Here is a 19,830-nt window from a genome sequence, read left to right as displayed (position 1 = left end):
CAACGTCATTTTGTCCGGTGATTTTTTTCGTCAAAGTTTTTTGTGACTTTTTACGTGTTTTTGCTGGATGATTTTTTTTGTCAAAGACTTTTTGTAACTTGACTTTTAGTAACTTGCTTAGTAGCACCACTCCACTTTAACTTTTGTACATGGAAATCTTCTCTAATGCACATAATATACAATAAAGGATCTTTATTACCGGCCTCTTTCCTTTAACGAGCCTCGTTAAAGGATAGTTATTATCGTTCTCTCCCCTTTAACGAGCCTCGTTAAAGGATAGATATTATCTGTCTCTTTCCTAATCCCGAATTCGCCCATCCCGAAATGGCAAAGTTCATTGTGTCAACGAAGAGTAAGCGGAAGGTGGCTGATGGAAATAACTATATCTACGATTTTCATTCGAGCAGTGCAAACCTAGGAAAAGAATACTGGAGATGTGAGAAAAGAAGGCTATGTTCAGTGCGGATTCACACGGTCACGGAAAACAATGAGCCTAAAATTATTTATTTCTCTAATGAGCACCTTCATCCAGCTGATGTCGATTCGTTAAATGCTAGAAAAGCAGTTGCAGAAATAAAGCATGAAGCAGTGGAAAACATAGCAGCAAGTTCGCGTAGCATACTAGCGGCCAAGTTTACGCAGCTATCAGAAAATACCTGCTCTCAACTCCCAAGGCTGCCCGTCGTCTCAAGGACTATTCAAAGGTGCCGACAAAAAAATTCTGGATTTCCCGCTAATCCAGCGGCTAGACACGGTTTTGAAATACCTGACAAATATTGCAAGCTTGACAATGGCCAGCAGTTTCTGAGGTTCGATTCGGGCGTCGAGGATCAACAGCGCTTACTAGTATTCGCATCAGAAAGTGCTCTTCAGGATTTAGCATCATATCGTCATTGGGCATGTGATGGAACATTCAAGATTGTGCCACAACAGTGGTTTCAACTGTTCTGCATTCATGTACAAGTTAAAGGTAGCAGTCTACCACGGGTCTTTGCATTACTGCCGAATAAAAGGAAGCAGACATACGAATTATTCTTTGACCAATTGAAAATTATGCAACCTGATGCAGATCCGATTGATATCATGGCAGATTTCGAAGCTGCAGTTCACAAGGCAATTAATTCATCATTCCTTAATGCATCTGTCGTGGCATGTTTGTTTCATTTGAGCCAATCTGTGTTTCGAAAAATTACCGATTTAGGCCTCAAAGAAAAATACAACACAGACTCTGAATTCTGTCTTAAAATTCGATGTTTTTCAGCATTAGCTTTCCTCCCCGTTGAAGATGTCGAAGAGGCTTATAAAGATTTGATAGACGATGAAGAAATACCTGCTGAATTCATCGTTTACTTCGACTTGACTTACATAGGCATTGTGAGAGGACGTGGTGCCAGACGAAGGAGAGAAACACCTACGTTCCCGACAGCTGTATGGAATGTTAATCAGCGTGTTCTACAAGATCTACCGAGAACAAATAATGCTGCTGAGGGGTTTCATTCTGCGATAAAGCGTTCGGCGGGTGGAGCTCATTTGAATATCTGGAGGTTAATCAAAATTCTGAAGGAAGAGGAAGGGTTAATAATAGGCAAAAAGGCTCAAATTCTTCGGGGGGATCAGGCGACTTCATGTACGCGATATAAGAAAATAACTGAACGCCTCAAAAGATTGGTCGTTGAATATGATCCCACAGCGAAAATTGATTTCTTGAGGAATGTTGCTCACAATTTACATCAATTTTAAGTAATTTCGGGAATTCATCAGTAGTAAACTTTTAGATCTTTTTAACTGCATTTTTAGATTTTTTAACTTTTTAACTGCATTTTTAAGCTTGCATTATACTTGAATTTCATCAATTACTTGCATTTTAGCAATTAAATTCACTTGCTGTATTGTGCCTGCTTTCTATCAATTAAATGCTTTTATACGGAGTTGATTTGCAATTGGTTAATTGGACGAAGTGACGTTGGACCAAAAGACGGGCGGACAAAAAGACGTTGGACGAAAAGACGTGGACGAAGTGTCGTTGGACGAAATGACGTCGGACGAAAAGACGCGACACGGTCCAGCCAACTAAGCTAATCATTTAGAGTATCACTGCTTTGACAAAGAGGCATTCAGATTCGACACGTTAGCTCCATTCTCTCTCCGCAGATTTTGTCAGACCTGCTGAGATTGTCCAACATTTTCTGTCAAGAGTATCATAACCCTCAACAATAAATTAACTTTTGAATCATTGAAAATAACCAGAAACTTGTATACAGGTAATTAGAAGGGTCTACTGATTGAATATAAAAACCCTTGCTTTTAGAGTTCTTGCCTCTGCAGAGAAGGAACAATCAATGCTATAATGCTTTGAACATGCAGAGTGCTGCATTGCATGACAGTCAAGAAAATTACCCTAAAGAAACAAACATTCTGATTAGTGTTATTTCATGGCAATGCATATTTCCATGAGTTCCAGGAAGTCTCACTAATCCACTTTCACTTCTGAATTTCATTCAACTTTATTCATTACGTGTACCTTTTCTGTCTCCCTCTGTTTTTCTTGTTTATGCCTCCTTTCCTCATTTATTGATTTACTTATCATAACTCCACCTACGTCATCACAATGTATTTTATTTTACTGTTTAAGTTCAACACGATGATTGTGGTCAGATGCCACAATGCCTCTTACTAGTCACACTTGCTGACATGTATTCTGTGTTGAGTCTGGACATTATTCTGCATATAAACTAAAAATTGCATCAAGGTCATTTGAATAAATATCAAGATGGAATTTTCAATCAACTTCACCAAAATATTTTTTTATTTAAACAAATATTTAGTATGGTGGTTACTTCAAATTATTATATAGACACAATAATTTTCAAACTATGGATCTCTTAATGGTTTTTTCAGACTCCAACATCTTTAAAAGCATGTAATATAAGAAATAAGATTCATATAACATATATGACTTGAAGGTGAAAATACCTATCAATTTTCATGATATAAATCTTTGTATTTGTTGGATTTCAGCCTTACAATGACACATCTGTTATTGTTTCTTTTCATTTTTTACAGATTGGAAACATTACTGTAAATGGACAGGAATTTGGGGAGTCTGTCTATGAGCCAGGTTCAACATTTACTCTCGCACATTTTGATGGTATTTTAGGTCTAGGATATCCTTCTTTAGCTGAAGGTGGAGCCATTCCTGTGTTTGACAGAATGATGTACCAGAATCTGTTGGAAGAACCTGTATTTTCTGTCCTAATAAACAGGTTTGTTTTACAGCATCTACATCTTATAAAACAAATCCTGTTTAGTAGTGCAACAATCTTTACCTTAAAGAAAAAAAACAAAAATTGCACATGCTACCAAATTAGCTGATGAATATGACAATAAAAGCAAGAAGTTACCTAAAATCACCTTGATGGGTGTGGTTTGTTGGTTAGCTCAGTTAGCTGGATGGCTGGTTCATGATGCAGAGTCACACCAATAGCACAGGTTCAATTCCTGGACCTACTGAGGTTATGCATGAAGATCCCACCTTCTCGACCTTGTCCCTCACCTGAGGTGCAGTGACCCTCCGGTTTGGTATTTGAGTATTGCTGAAAAGAGACATACTGTTGAAATTTATCATCTTACACACATCAGAACAGATTCGCAAGAACCAATTCTAAAGGAAACAACAATTTATACTGCACGAGAAGAGAGTGCTGTTTGGCTGGCAAATGGACTCTCATTGGTTGAGGCATTGTCATGGAAAATGTACCACGGCACAGTTAACTGCCAAGCTTATACTTAAATTCAAAACCAGCAGGTAAACTTTGACCGGTCAAGGAATTGGCATGGGACATGAACCAACGAATGACTCCGAGCATCAACTTAAACATAGAGTCCATTATTAGATATGATTCTGTGATTGGATGTCATTTGGTAAACAATCCTGATTATGCTAAGAATTTATAATTATCAGTCACTTATGCCTGCTTGAAGCTACACATATTCACACACAGGGCCCTGCCCTTTGCAAGCAGAAAGACCATGTCCACACATTGAACCTTTTTCAACTAAGCAAAAGCCTGGGGGACAACCATTCATTGGTTCATTCCCTGGGACAATGCTTTGACCATTCAGAGTTTACCTGCTTGGTTTGAATTTAAACAAATGCTTGGAAGTTAACTGTGCCCTGATGCATTCTCCATGGCATTGCCTCGGTGGTAATATTTGGAGTTGCCTTAGGTACATGCAAATGCATGTTTTGCTGTCATTTGTAGAAATCATCAAGAATAGCCATGGAATATTGCCTCTACTAATCAGACTCCACTTGCCAACCACACGGCACTCTCTTCTCATGCAGTCTAAATTATTGTTCCCTTTAGAATTGACATTCTTGGAAATCTGAGCTGTTGGCTGCAAGACAGAAAGCTTCAACAGCGTGGTTCTTTTTCAGCAATACTCACAATAATATTCCATGGCTATTCTTGATGATTTCCGCAAATGACAGCAAAACATGCATTTGCATGTACCCAAGGCAACTCCAAAAGGTATCTGACAGTGAGGAGGTTCACCTGCAGGCAATCCTAACAGCATCCGTGTATGAAAATGAAATGAAAATCGCTCATTGTCACAAGTAGGCTTCAATGAAGTTACTGTGAAAAGCCCCTAGTCACCACATTCCAGCACCTGTTCAGGGAGGCTGTTACAGGAATCAAACCATGCTACTGGCCTGCCTTGGTCTGCTTTCAAAGCCAGTGATTTAGCCCAGTGTGCTGAACAGCCCCTATGCATCATGATCCTGAAGTTACAGACAAACAGCCAGAAGAGGAATCAATACAACATGATCAGAATTACATTGATGTGTTCTTATGGATCCTAAACTGCTAGATATCTCTGCAAGGCGACAAATTATTAATCTGCAATGTTGAATAATTATATTTTTTGCTCTCAATAAATTTCTATTGGGAAATAATACCAGTGATCCCTTTTTGGTTGATGGTTGCAATTTATTTCTCTAGTCCTAAGCTACCTCTTCCCCAAACTTAACCTTAAATTTCTACATAGGCAAGTTGTGTTTCCCAAAACCAAACCAATCCTATCTTTATTACTGGTGATGGTATTGGAAAAATGGTGCACAATGCATACCAGGGGCTGTTTAGCTCACAGGGCTAATCGCTGGCTTTAAAAGCAGAAGGTAAGCCAGCAGCACGGTTCAATTCCCGTAACAGCCTCCCTGAACAGGCGCCGGAATGTGGCGACTACGGGCTTTTCGCAGTAACTTCATTTGAAGCCTACTCATGACAATAAGCGATTTTCATTTCCTTTTCATACCAATTAATTATTCTTAATTAAAACCAAATAATTGTGCAATGATGCGGAAGTTTGAGAGGGACCACAAGTGCATTGAAAATGAGAGATGCACAAGTTTCTGAACTGAACTATATCTCAAGTTCAAATCATGCTAATGTAGAAATTCTGTACTTTCAATTTGCACATGAAGCTTTGTAAAAAAAAAATTCTACACTAAACCCATCATTTCTTTTTCTAGAGAAGCTGATAGTGAAAATGGTGGCGAATTGCTCCTGGGAGGCATCGACCATTCGCGCTACACAGGCTCAATTAATTGGGTCAGTGTCTCCCAGAAGGGTTACTGGCAAATAGAAGTACAAAAGTAAGTGGCTGTGAAAGCACAAACCATAAACAATCTGTAAGGCCCTCATCAATGTGTTACAATTGTGGAGAGTGTGTAGTTATTGTTTAGTTGATACATATTGATAGTATCTGGAAACTTCCACAATTATTGTTACGGAAGGTCATTTAACAGTTTTGACCTCTATAACCAATCAAATTATCCAAATTTAAGATTATTTATATAATCATAAATAAAAAAAAGTAACAGTAAAATCTAGTTAGGCTAATCTAGGTAGCTACCAGTGCATCTTTTTCAATGCCAAATGGAGTGACTACTCTGATACGTTACTCAGCCTAGGGATACAGTCACAGTTATTCATGAAGGCTCCGCCTTCTCATCCTTGCCCCTCGCTTGAGGTGTGGTGACCCTCAGGTTAAATCACCACCAGTCAGATCTCTGTTAAAAGGGGAGAGCAGCCTATAGTCCTCAAGGATTATGGCGACTTTCACCTTTGTTTTCCCCACAGTAGCATAGTGTTGACGCTACTAGGCTGGTAACATAGAGGCTGGGACCAGTAATCCAGAGACAAATCCAACTACAGCAACTGGGGAATTAAATTCAATTCATTAATTAATTCTGAAATAAAAAGTTAGGCCTGGATTTTCCTGGGTTGAGAGTGCAGAGTCGGTACTTTTGCTGGCTCCGCAAAGCTAACCCAGGAGAAAGTTGCCCCGAATGTCTGATATTTGTTCTGGGGTGTTGCGGTTCCATGCAAGTCATGTCCACTTCCCTGGAATGAGTGTATGGATGCCAGGTGTGGAGGAGCGTTGGGCGGAAGGCTTGCCTTGGTGCTCCAGAACTATGTTAAAGCTTAACTTAAGAAAAAGAGAACCAAAGAAAAAGCCCCCCAGCTCTCACCCTGCATAGTTCTCATGCCCTCATTTATGCCAAAGCATGCCGGCTCCTCCTCCCCCCCCCATAACTACTCATGCTTTCTATGCCAACCCATACACTCAACCTATCCCCATAGCCCCTGTATTACTTAGTGCCAACTCATGCCAGCCCATGCCCCCATTCACCCTCCTTTGCTCTTATGCCTATTATGTCAAATCACCTAGTTTCCACTGTGGGCAAGGATCCGTGCTGAGATTAAAGAAAATTACATTCCATGTGTCTGTTGCAGACATTAAAAATGCCCATTTATAAAAAACATTTACTATGTATACATTTATTCAACTACATTATCCCTTATAACAACAAATGTTTCTAATTGCATTATCCCTCATTTAAAATGCATTGGCATTAATTATCCCACTTCAAAGGGTCCATAACCATTAGAGCTGAAATGGCAGGCACACGTCTGTGATAATGGATGGTTGTAAAATGCGTCATCCCGCAGTAATATAGTAATCGCTATGTCAACAGACAAGACTGAAATAGCAAGCAATCTTTTTTTTAAACACCCCAGACTTTTTGTTCCCCAAAGGGCAGGAATTTTAAATGTCTTGACAGCTCCTATTCAGAGCTCATCTTGACATCTTGACTGTTATTTTTGACAGCTCCTCTTGGCTTCACAGTGCCAGGGACCCGGGTTCAATTCCCGGCTTGGGTCATTGAGCACAGTCTGCATGTTCTCCTCGTGTCTGCGTGGGTTTCCTATTGGTGCTCCGGTTTCCTCCCAGAAAGAGGTGCTTGTTAGATGAATTGGACATTCCGAATTCTCCCTCAGTGTACCTGAACAGGTGCCATAGTGTGGTGACTAGGGGATTTTCACAGTAACTTCATCGCAGTGTTAATGTAAACTTGCTTGTGACACTAATAAAAGTTATTATTATGTTCACCTTGACACCTCTGACAGTTATTTTTTACAGCTTCCTTTATTTTCTATAAATTTTTGAGTATCCAATTCCTTTTTTTCTAATTAAGGGGAAATTTAGCGTGGCCAATCCACCTACCCACCACATATTTTGGGTTCTGGGGTGAGGCCCACACAGACACGAGGAAAACATACAAACTCCACATGTGACAGTGACCTGGGGCCTGGATCAAACTGTGTCCTTGGTGCCGTGAGGCAGCAGTGCTAACCACTGCACCACTGTGCCGCCTTCTTTGACAGCTTCCTTTGACAGTTCATCTTGATACTTTTTTTTTCTTTTTTTTAATTATAAATTTAGAGTACCCAATTATTTTTTCCAACTAAGGGGCAATTTAGCGTGGCCAATCCACCTATCCTGCACATCTTTGGGTTGTGGGGGTGAAACCCACGCAGACACGGGGAGAATGTGCAAACTGCTCACGGACAGTGACCCAGAGCCGGGATTCAAACCCGGGTCCTCAGCGCCGTAGGCAGCAATGCTAACCACTGCGCCACCGTGCTGCCCGCATCTTGATACTTTTGACCATTATTTTTGACAGCTCCTCTTGACAGATCACCGCGACACATTTAACAGTTGTTTTGATAGCTCCAATAAGCTACACAGTTACAATGCGTTTATACACTTTTTATGCACATTCGTGCCTAATTTTAATAATCCCAAATGGCACCATACCGCTCTCAAATTGTACATGGCTCCCTCAAAGTGATTCCAAGGCATCCAAAGGGTATCTTTCCTCTCCTAATTCCTGGTTGTCCAAATGAACCCATAATGTTCAGGCCTTCTCCTACCAGATCTAACCTATGTATGTTGGATTTCAGACACCTCTCCCTCCAAAAGTGAGAGTGGAGGCAGCTGCTGATTTCTATGGCTAGCTGGCTCTGTGAAACAGGAATACACAAATTTGGCCCCAGGCCCATTCCCACCCCTTTTAAAATGGTAGGTGCCACATTTGGGGTGAAATGTCTGTATATAATAAGCATCTTCCACCATTTGCACCATGACAAGGAGGCTCTTCTTCATGGCAAAAAATCAGGCCCTAGTATCAGCATTGCAAACCATGAAACGACTGGATTGTCATGAAAACCCACCTGGGCATTAACGTCCTTTAGGGAACTAGCTCTGCCATCCTTATCTTGTCGAGTCTACATGTGACTCCAGCCCCACAGCAATATGGTTGACTTTGAACTGTTCTCTGAAATGACCAAGCAAGTCCACATCAACAGCTGTTTAAGCGCAATTTGGAATGGGCATTGAATGCTGGCCTTACCAGTAATGCCTGCTTACGGGAATTCATAAAAAAAGCATTATAATAGCCAGAAATGGATATTTATTTTTGATAGTCAGCATATCTAAACATCTGATGAAAGGAAAGAATGTTAGTCAAAACACAAATTGAAGACTTTCTTTTATGTAGAAGATTGAGTGTGTCTACTACTGCAGTAAGATATACTTGCATCTGTACGATTTTCTTAAGTGCAACTGCATGCAATTGTAAATGCCTTCAATTTGATCCATCCTGAATGTAGACTGAATTAAGAAATACTCTGGTGACATAACCAAATCATTGAAGCTGAATGTCTCAGTTACTGTTGCATCTCTAAGCAATATATTTTTATTGAACAAATGAAAATCGCTTATGTCACAAGTAGGCTTCAAATGAAGTTACTGTGAAAAGCCCCTAGTCGCCACATTCCGGCGCCTGTTCGGGAGGCTGGTACGGGAATTGAACCGTTAAATTAGGCAATGCAGCAATGTTTGGTCTGTATCATTTCCTCCCCAAAACAAATATTTTCCTCTGGATATTGGCTCTGCCCATTGCTTTGAGTTGGGAAAGCACTATAGGCAGGATTTTAGTCCAGAGACATATTCCACACTTGGGGACTGTTTTGACTTTGGGAAACTTGGAGGAATGGGGTTTCTTGAATGTCCCATAGTTTGGGACCTCCTAATCAAACTTTCTATGGCGGTGATTTGGATGAGTTGATTGCGGTGGTGGGCACACCCATATCAAGGGGAAGGGGCAATGGTCGGATAGTGATCACGGAGATGTCAGATGATTGTGGGGAGGCAGAGGAATCAGACTGTGGCGTGGTGGTTAACTGGGTGACTTGTTGGGTCTGATGGAAATCAATGCTACTCCCCCTGGCCCTATGAGACTGCTGTAAAGGCATTTACCTTTTTTTTTTCACTTGTCGGGTCTCTTGAGGCCTGGAAACCCAGCTGACACAAGTTAAAAATAGAATGACTGGTATAATGAATCCAGAAACTTTCACTGTGACATTTGACTAATTGGTCATATGCTCCTCTTTCTACCTCCATTAAAACCAGAAATGGATGATTTTGAGGCAGGTTCCTATTTCTGATTTTTAAATTTTTAACGTCTAACATGATGTCAATTCACCCGTTATTGGGAGTTGAGATTCAACCCTCTGATTCATAGCAGTGCCAATTTAGAATCTGAAATCAAAATCTGTATCAGAATTACCAGCCATGTTGAATGAGTAGAGATCTACAATCTGTGCCAATGATTCAGGGATTACTTACGTTTTGCAATGATTTCTATCCAGTATAACCTTTCGAGACACCGTCGTCTGTAGGAATGGGTGCTCTGCAATAGTTGACACTGGAACCTCTTTGATAGCTGGTCCTTACACCTCATTGAGAAAAATGTTTCCTGATCATCCCGAAATGGAGCTTGCAATGGGAGAGGTATGAATTTTTAACTTGATGCTTGATCATATCCAGTTGATTTCATAAGACACAGGAATATATAGCTTCATGCTGAATTCTAATTGTTAACGCAAATCAATAGAAAATTTAAAAAATAAATTCAGAGTACCCAATTATTTTTTTCCAATTAAGGGGCAATTTAGCGTGGCCAATTCACCTACCAACCTGCGCATCTTTGGGTTGTGGGGGTGAATCCCATGCAGACACGGGGAGAATGTGCAAACTCTACACGGACAAGACCGGGATCGAACGCAGGTCCTCAGTGCAGTAGGCAGCAATGCTAACCACTGCATTAGAAACAATAGAAAACTTAAGTGAGGCTTGAAAAGTATGATATTCTGCAAATGGAGAGTCACCATATTTTGAAGTATAACAGACACCAGTCGTGAACATTTATCTGCACTTTAAGAACATTTGTAATTAAAGCATTTTGGAGATTTAAAAATAGATGGTGATGTTAGTTATGAAATTAGGTATTTATAATTCCTAGGATCTTTGCTCTTGGGTACTTATTAACCGTAGCACCCTCAACAAACCTACTGATTGAATGATGATTTTTCAGGATACAATTAACCATTAATCAGTTTTCAGCGTCTTAGAGCGCCATTTAACAGAAACATTTCTCACTGCGGAGCCGGTTAACCCCTGGGAGGCTGTTGCACTCAACTTCAATCTTGCTGATGGGATGTAAATGAATGTAAATGAGGGTTAATGATAACGCTCGCCATATTTGGGCGTGATCCGGAATTTTATCATTGGGAGTGGGCCGGTTAGATAGCAAACTGATCTGTCCCCATTGCGAATATTGATTTTGGTCTTTCCCGCTATTTACCTGGCGCGCCCAGATCCGCGCGGGCGCAATATGGTGATTAAATCACGCCCCTAATCAAATTCAATTGTTAGCAAACCAATTAATATTGTATTTCTGGATAAAATGTTCAATAATACATTTCAGGCTACTTAAAGGATGACAGCCATTGACAGGAATGTCAATATTTTTTTAAAAAATCATTCTGTTGACATTACTCATATTTATAAACAATTGTATATATATATACATCACATTTTTCTTACCCACGTTAATTTACCTTATTTTACATAGATGTTTATTTTATCTTTCATTTAATCAACCCTATATACATTTCGCCGCCCTCTGTATTGGTCTATGGTCCCTCCCCCTTGCCCCCCCTCCCTTTCCCCCCTTGGTTTCAACTGCGTTTGTTTTTATTCTCAGGGGAAAGGGGGGGGGGGGGTCACCCCCTCCCTCCTCTTCTCTTCTTTAGTGGTTTCTCCCCCTTTCTTCCATTTTACCCCCCCCCCCCCCCCCCCCGGTTCCTTTTCTATCTTGTTTTTTTTATTCTTCCTCGTTGCTGGCCTCAAACAGGTTTTGGAACAGGCCGACAAACTGCCCCCAAGTATCCAGGAAGCCTTCCTCTGACCCTCGGATGGCATATTTAATCTTCTCCAGGTGGAGAAATTCCAAAAGGTCAGCGAGCCAGTCTGCAGCTGTAGGTGGTGCTGCCGTCCGCCAACCGAGCAGGATTCTCCGGCGTGTGATTAGGGAAGCAAAAACAAGGGCGTTGGTCTCCTTCCCCATGTGTAGTTCTGTCTGCTCCGATAGCCCGAAAATTGCCACTATCGGGCATGGCTTCATCCTCACAATATTATCTGTTCGCAATGGATCTGTGAATATGTGCACTGCAGTGTGCGAAATTGAGACACACAACTAGAAAGGTCATAGTTGAGTTGACTTATTTCTGCTATGTTATAGTCTGTCAACTTATTGTCAAAGTTTTTGCTGTTTGATATAACAGAACTTTAAAAAACCCAGTACTTCTTGCTGTTTGCCATTAGACAACAAAAGTGGGCAATATCAACTACTTCCTTTGACTGAAGTTCCACTCTGCTACCATGCCCCCCCCCCCCCCTTCCTGTATTATAACAGTTCTGCAGCATTGATTATTGATCTTCAATGTCCTGTGGACTGTAACCTTAGTTCCTTCTCCCATCAGCAGTTTTGAGCACAAACAACTTTAAACTGTGTACATGTGCTGGGGTTGTCCCGACACAAGTAGGGCCTACTTGGCTATTTGTATCTAAATTCGCTTGCAACCAATTATTTTAACCCCAGGTCCTTACATACACATTACCTTTGAGTCACCCATGAATTTGCAGCAGTTCTCCAGGCTTCTTCCTCTATATTTCTGGGTGAGAAAGATTTCTGCCAGATTCCTCTGCTGACATGTCTGTTACAGAAACATTTACCAGTAAGAGCAACTTTCTGTTCATAGGAATGCATCAGTCCCGTAACCAACAAAAAATCTGCCCACCGATTACACAGGACTCAAACTCATTTAGAACATAGAACAGTACAGCACAGTACAGGCCCTTCGGCCCATGATGTTGTGCCGACCATTTATCCTAATCTAAGATCAATCTAACCTACAACCCTTCAATTTACTGCTGTCCATGTGCCTGTCCAAGAGTCGCTTAAATGTCCCTAATGACTCTGATTCCACCACCTCCGCTGGCAGTGCATTCCATGCACCCACCACTCTCTGTGTAAAGAACCTACCTCTGACATCTCCCCTATACCTTCCTCCAATCACCTTATAATTATGTTCCCTCGTGACAGCCATTTCCGCTCTGGGGAAAAGTCTCTGGCTATCCACTCTATCCATGCCTCTCATCACCTTGTACACCTCTATCAAGTCATCTCTCTTCCTTCTTTGCTCCCTCTACATCCCTCTAGCTCCCTCAGCATTTTTCATAAGACATGCCCTCCAGACCAGGCAGCATCCTGGTAAATCTCTTCTGCGCCCTCTCCAAAGCATCCACAACCTTCCTATAATGAGGTGACCAGAACTGGACACAATATTCCAAGTGTGGTCTAACCAGGATTTTATAAAGCTGCAGCAAAACATTGCGACTCTTAAACTCAATCCCCCTGTTAATGAAAGCCAAAACACCATACGCCTTCTTAACAACCCTACCAATATTGGGTGGCAACTTTGAGGGATCTATGTACGTGGACCCCAAGATCCCTCTGTTCCTCCACACTTCCAAGAATCCTGCCTTTAACCCTGTATTCAGCATTCAAATTCGACCTTCCAAAATGAATCACTTCACATTTATCTAGGTTGAACTCCATCTGCCACTTCTCAACCCAGCTCTGCATTCTGTCAATATCCTGTTGTAACCTCCAACAGCCCTCGACGCTATCTACAACTCCACCAACCTTCGTGTCATCGGTAAACTTACTAACCCACCCGTCCGCTTCCTCATCCAAGTCTTTTATGAAAGCCACGAAGAGCAGAGATCCCAGAATAGATCCCTGCGGGACACCACTGGTCACCGACCTCCAGGCGGAATACTTTCCATCCACTATCACTCGCTGTCTTCTTTCGGCCAGCCAATTCTGTATCCAGACAGCCAAATTTCCCTGTATCCCATGCCCACTAACTTTCTCAATGAGCCTACCATGAGGAAATGCCTTATTGAAATCCATATACATCACATCCACTGTGCGGCCTTCATCAATGTGTCTCGTCACATCCTCAAAGAATTCAATGAGGCTTGTGAGGCATGACCTGCCCCTCACAAAGCCATGCTGACTATCTTTAATCTAACTATGTTTTTCTAAATAATTATAAATCCTATCTCTCAGAATCCCTTCCAATACTTGGAAGTAAGACTGACTGGTCTGTAATTCCCAGGGACTTCCCTATTCCCTTTCTTGAACAGGGGAACAACATTTGCTTCCCTCCAAACATCCGGTACTACTCCAGTGGAGAGTAAGGACGCAAAGATCATCTTGCCAACGGTGCAGCAATCTCCTCCCTCGCTTCCCGTAGTAACCTTGGGTATATCCCGCCAGGCCCAGGGGACTTATGCTGATGCTTTTCAAAATTTCCAGCACATCTTCCTTATTACTATCAACATGTTCGAGTCTATTGAGCTTGTTCACGCTGTTCTCATGAGGAACAAGGTTTCTCTCTCTAGTGAATACTGAAGCAAAATATTCATTTTGCATTTCATTTAGCAACCTTTTGTGTTTTGTCAAAAGCTTAACAAGATCAAGATAGATCATTTCAAATTACCAACATTTATCAATACAAACAGGGCCTGCAGCCCGATCTCTTTTATGATCAATAATTTCAGCCAGGATTATATCTGCATTCACTTTGATACTGTGGGCTAAAAATATAGACAGAAGGAAATTCTACCCTACGCAAAGTTATTTAAATGTATGAAGATGTTTGAAGAGAACACTTTCACACACAACTTGTTTCTTAATTGTCAGATTATCGTAGATTGCAAAAAAATTCCCAAGCTGCCAGATCTGACTTTCACTATTGGAGGGGTGGAATATACATTGGAAGCAGAAGACTACATTAAAAAGGTACCCCTTTCAAATGGAAGAATTTACATTTTTTTTCCATGAGAAAATCTTAATGTGAATACAAATTGTGCAGTTTCTTGTAACATTTTTAATATGACCTTTTGTTCTTCTATTATGCAAGTTTCGAGAAGAAAAGGCAGTGTGTCTATACGGAATCCAGGCAATAAATGTATATTCTTCTCAAGGACCTCTTTGGATTCTGGGAGATGTTTTTCTTGCAAAGTTCTACACCATTTTTGACCGGGGAAATGATAGAGTGGGATTTGCTAAATCTCGTCATTCATTGGACAGCCGTGAGAGCACAGAAGATTGAAACATCAGAAAGGAACTGTACCTATTTATTTTCAGTAAAATTGTTTTCAATGGTTCAGTACTATGTTTCGGAGCATTTTCACTGAAAAATTAGTAACCCTGTTTTACTGAAATAAAACCAATAAATTTAAACTCTCAGGTTATCAGAGACTGCCTTCTATAGCTTAGATGCAAAGGTCAATGCTGTAGCACTAACAACCACAATCAGCCAGAAGTGCCAAGCGGATGAGCAACCTTGGCCTTCTCCTGAGGTCCCAGCTTCACAGACGACTGGCTTCAAACAATTCTAATATATTCCAGGTGATATGAAGAAAAAGCTGACGGCACTGGGGCAACAAAAGCTGTGGGCCCTGACAACATCCTGCCTGTAGTACTGAAGGCTGCACACCACCTACAAGGTATAAATCAGGATTGTGCTTGAATAATCTCCACTTGGTGAATGAGTCGAGCTCTAAAAACACCATGCATGATAAAGTCGACACTGACCTGCACCCCATTCATCACCTGAAACTTTCATTCCCTCCACCACTGATGTCCGTGGCAGTAGTGTGTACCATCGACAAGATGCATTACAACAACTTGCCAAAGCTCCTTCAGCATGACCTCTACCACTTAGAAGGACAGGGGCAGCAGATGCTTGGGAACACCAGCACCTGCAAGTTCTCCTCCAAGCCACGCACCATCCTGACTTGGAACTAAGTCTTGTTCATTCAGTGCCTGTGGGCCAGAATCCTGGAACTGCCTCCTTTCCAGTGCAATGGACAAGGGCTCTAAAGTGAATGCAAACAGAAGGGCAGAAGGGGGGAAGGTGCGGCACCCGCCTCATTCCCCGGTGCACTGCAAAATACCCTGAGTGCATCTCATTTGTGTGCACACTCCCCATCGGCTCCTTATACAGCAACTGCTCCCATGCCACACATTTTGGCCCAATCCCAAATTTTTCCAACACCTCCAACTTTAATGCCAGCACCTTTGCCAATATCTTGGCATCCACATTCAGCAGAGATATGGGCCTATACGTCCCACAATTAACCGGGTCCTTATCCTTCTTAAGCAGAAGCGAAATGGAGGCCTGCCTCATCGTTTTCGGCAAGACCCCCCTGACCATCGCTTCCCAAACATTTCCACCAGCAACAGCACCAGCTTGTCCTTAATTTCCTTTTAAAATTCAATCAGGAACCTATCCGTCTCACTGCCTTTCCTGCCTACATCTTCCTCATTGCCTCCGTCACTTCCTCTATCCCACTGGCTCCTCCAGCCCCGCCTTCTCCACTTCATCCAACCTTGGGCACTGTAATCCCCCCCAAAAAGTCCCTCATCTCCTACTCGTGCTCTGGTGGCTCTGATTTACACAATTTCCTATAAAACTCCCCGAATACCTTATTAATCTGCTCCGGAGCCACCACCAAGTCCCCTGTCCTATCCCGGACAATCTCCCTCGCCGCGGCCAGCTACGATGCTGACCTGCCAACATATGACCCCCCTCTCCCCATACTCATAGACAGCCCTCCTCGTCCTTCTCAGTTGACACACCGCCTTACCCATAGACAGCAGGTCAAATCTTGCCTGCAGCTCCTTCCTTTTTGCCAAAATCCCTGGATCCAGGCCCCCTTCCATCCATGTCCAAAATCTCTTCCACCAACCTTTGGCGTTCATCCCTCTCCTCTCTATCCAGTTTAAACTTAAATGAGATCACAGCTCCCCCCCCCCCCCCCCCCCACCCCCCCCCCCCCCTCTAACCTCCCTCACCACTGCCTTCAGGGTGTCCCAAACCATCGACGGTGAGACCTCCCACGTAAAATTGAACCCAAATAAACCTCAATCACCTCCTTATCTTATCACAGAAACCCCGGTCCGCCAACAGCCTCACATCCATCCTCCACCCGGCTTCTGGGCCAACCCCTTCTCCAGTACCACATCCATCCAGTATGGACTGTAATCTGAAATCACAATTGCCGAAAACTCTACCCTCTGAGCTCTAACCAACGGTGCTTTCCCCACCACGAAACAGTCGATGCTTGAGAACACCTTGTTCACCAAGGGAAAAAAGCAAATACTCCCGATCCCTCAGGTGAGAAATCTCCCCCTGGAGATTCGCCCACCCGGGGGAGAAAGAATTCTCTTTCTTCTCCCCAGTACACAACGTGTACACCAGAATTGACTTCTTTGTGGTGGGGAAAACGGTGCTTCCAGAGATAGACAAGGTGGAATACTCCGCAATTGTGATATCAGACCACGCTCCACACTACATGGATGTGCGGCTAGAGACGGGAAGGGCCCAGCGCCCCAAATGGAGGTTGGACGGTGCCTTACTAGCTGACAAGGCCTTCAGCGAAAGGATAGCGCAGGCCATAGCGGAGTACACTGAGATCAACCAAAACGGGGAGGTCTCACCCTCCACGTTCTGGGAAGCGCTTAAGGCCGTACTAAGAGGGGAAATCATAGCCTACAAAGCGCAAAGAGATAGGGAGGAAAGGGTGGCTAGGCAGAAGCTGGTCGACTCCATACTGGAGGTAGACCATAAATACTCCGAGGCCCCGACTGTAGAACTCCTGGCGGAGAGAAAAGAATTACAAAGGAACTTTGACCTGCTCTCCACCAGGAAAGCAGTACACCAACTCCGCCAGGCACGCGGGGCCCTATACGAACACGGAGACAAAGCCAGCCGCCTGTTGGCCCACCAGCTGAGAAAGCAGGCAGCCAGCAGAGAAATTGCGCAAATCAGAGATACCAGAGGCACGTTGGAAACAGAACCAGAGAAGATTAACAAAACCTTCAAGGCCTTCTACCAAGAGCTGTACACCTCAGAGCCCCCAACGGGGAAGGCTGGGATGAACCGGTTTCTTGACAGACTGAACATACCAGTTGTGGGAGAGGGCAGAAAACGGGATCTGGAAGCACCACTAGCACTGGGAGAGATCATGGAGAGCATTAGCTCCATGCAGGCGGGGAAGGCGCCGGGACCGGACGGATTCCCGGCGGACTTCTACAAAAAATTTGCGACAGCGCTGGCCCCGCACATGCGGGAGATGTTCACAGACTCGCTAGCTAGGGGCACGTTGCCACCCACGTTAGCACAGGCCTCAATCTCGCTGATACCTAAGAAAGACAAAGACCCAACGGAATGTGGGTCATACAGACCCATATCTCTGCTGAATGCAGACGCCAAAATACTGGCCAAAATCCTAGCCAAAAGGCTAGAAGACTGTGTACCTGAGGTGGTCACAGAGGACCAGACGGGCTTTGTCAAAGGTAGACAGCTGACCGCGAACATCAGGCGCCTGCTGAACGTGATAATGACCCCCTCCGGGGAGAGAACACAAGAGGTGATCGTCTCCCTGGACGCAGAAAAGGCCTTCGACAGAGTCGAATGGATATACCTCATAGAGGTACTGGAGCGGTTCGGGCTTGGAACAGGGTTCACAGCTTGGGTAAAGCTCCTGTACAACGCTCCCATGGCAAGTGTACAGACCAACAATACCAACTCCCAATACTTCCAGCTGCACAGGGGCACCAGACAAGGATGCCCACTGTCCCCGCTGCTGTTCGCACTAGCAATCGAACCGCTAGCAATCGCGCTCAGGGCAGCAAAAAATTGGAGGGGGATCCGAAGGGGAGGTAGAGAGCACAGAGTCTCACTCTATGCGGATGATCTGCTCCTCTATATCTCGGACCCACAAAGCAGCATGGACGGAATCATCGCGCTCCTGAAAGAGTTTGGAGCCTTCTCGGGCTACAAACTCAACATGAGCAAAAGTGAGATCTTCCCATTACACCCGCAAGGGGGGGGGGGGGGGGGGGGGGGGGGGGGGCAGCACTAAAGGGGCTGCCGTTCAAACAAGCCCGACATAAATTCCGCTACCTGGGGATCCAAATAGCCCATGACTGGAAAGGAATCCACAAATGGAACCTCACCAGCCTGACGGAGGAAGTTAAAAAGGACCTGCAAAGATGGAACACACTCCCGCTCTCCCTCGCGGGAAGAGTTCAGACGATCAAAATGAACGTACTGCCCAGGTTCCTCTTCCTGTTTAGATCCATTCCGATCTACATCCCCAAGGCCTTTTTCAAAGCGCTGGACAAACTCATCATGGCGTTCGTATGGGGGGGGGTAAAAATGCTAGGATCCCAAAGAAGGTCTTACAAAAAACAAAAACCAGGGGAGGGTTAGCCCTCCCGAATCTACAATTCTACCACTGGGCAGCAACAGCCGAGCGAGTAAGGGGATGGATCCAGGAGCCAGAAGCTGAGTGGGTGCGTGCGGAGGAGGCCTCCTGCATGGGAACCTCCCTCCGGGCCCTCGCCACGGCAGCACTCCCATCCCCACCCAAAAAACACTCCAGCAGCCCAGTGGTGACAGCCACCCTCCAATCCTGGAACCAACTGCGGCAGCAACTTGGCCTGACCAAAATGTCGAACAGGGCTCCCATCTGCAACAACCATAGGTTCAAACCAGCACTGACCGACGCCACCTTCAAAAGGTGGAGGCAGGACGGGGGGACACTGACAGTCAGGGACCTATACACGGACGACAGGATCGCAACACTGGACGAACTGACAGAGAAATTTCAGCTAGCTGGGGGGAACGAGCTACGGTACCTGCAGCTCAAAAACGTCCTACGAAAGGAGACAAGGACGTACCCACAACCGCCACGACAGACACTACTGGAAGACCTACTGGACGCAAGTATCCTAGAGAAAGGGAACTGTAGTGACATGTATGACCGACTGGTAGATAGGGACGACACCGTACTGGACGCAACAAGGAGGAAATGGGAGGACGACCTGGGGATGGAGATCGGGTGGGGACTCTGGAGCGAAGCACTGCATAGGGTCAACTCCACCTCCACGTGCGCAAGGCTCAGCCTGACGCAACTAAAAGTGGTACATAG

At 43.9% G+C, this 19,830-nt stretch overlaps 1 protein-coding gene across 1 annotated transcript in view; it reads left to right on the top strand.

Moving 5' to 3' along the window:
• Nucleotides 1–14,939, top strand: part of LOC119954998 (cathepsin E-B-like) — a 37,391-nt gene extending 22,452 nt beyond the window's left edge. Inside the window, exons 5-9 of the mRNA XM_038780782.1 lie at nucleotides 3,064–3,263; nucleotides 5,534–5,656; nucleotides 10,062–10,203; nucleotides 14,528–14,626; nucleotides 14,748–14,939. Coding sequence (XP_038636710.1) covers nucleotides 3,064–3,263; nucleotides 5,534–5,656; nucleotides 10,062–10,203; nucleotides 14,528–14,626; nucleotides 14,748–14,939 — 756 coding nt within the window. The remainder of the gene's footprint in view (nucleotides 1–3,063; nucleotides 3,264–5,533; nucleotides 5,657–10,061; nucleotides 10,204–14,527; nucleotides 14,627–14,747) is intronic.
• The last annotated feature ends 4,891 nt before the right edge of the window (nucleotides 14,940–19,830 follow it).

This window comes from Scyliorhinus canicula, chromosome 20 (genome assembly GCF_902713615.1).
Source record: "Scyliorhinus canicula chromosome 20, sScyCan1.1, whole genome shotgun sequence".
In the NCBI taxonomy this organism is placed as follows: Eukaryota; Metazoa; Chordata; class Chondrichthyes; order Carcharhiniformes; family Scyliorhinidae; genus Scyliorhinus; species Scyliorhinus canicula.
This window is presented reverse-complemented; position numbering and strand designations above follow the sequence as displayed.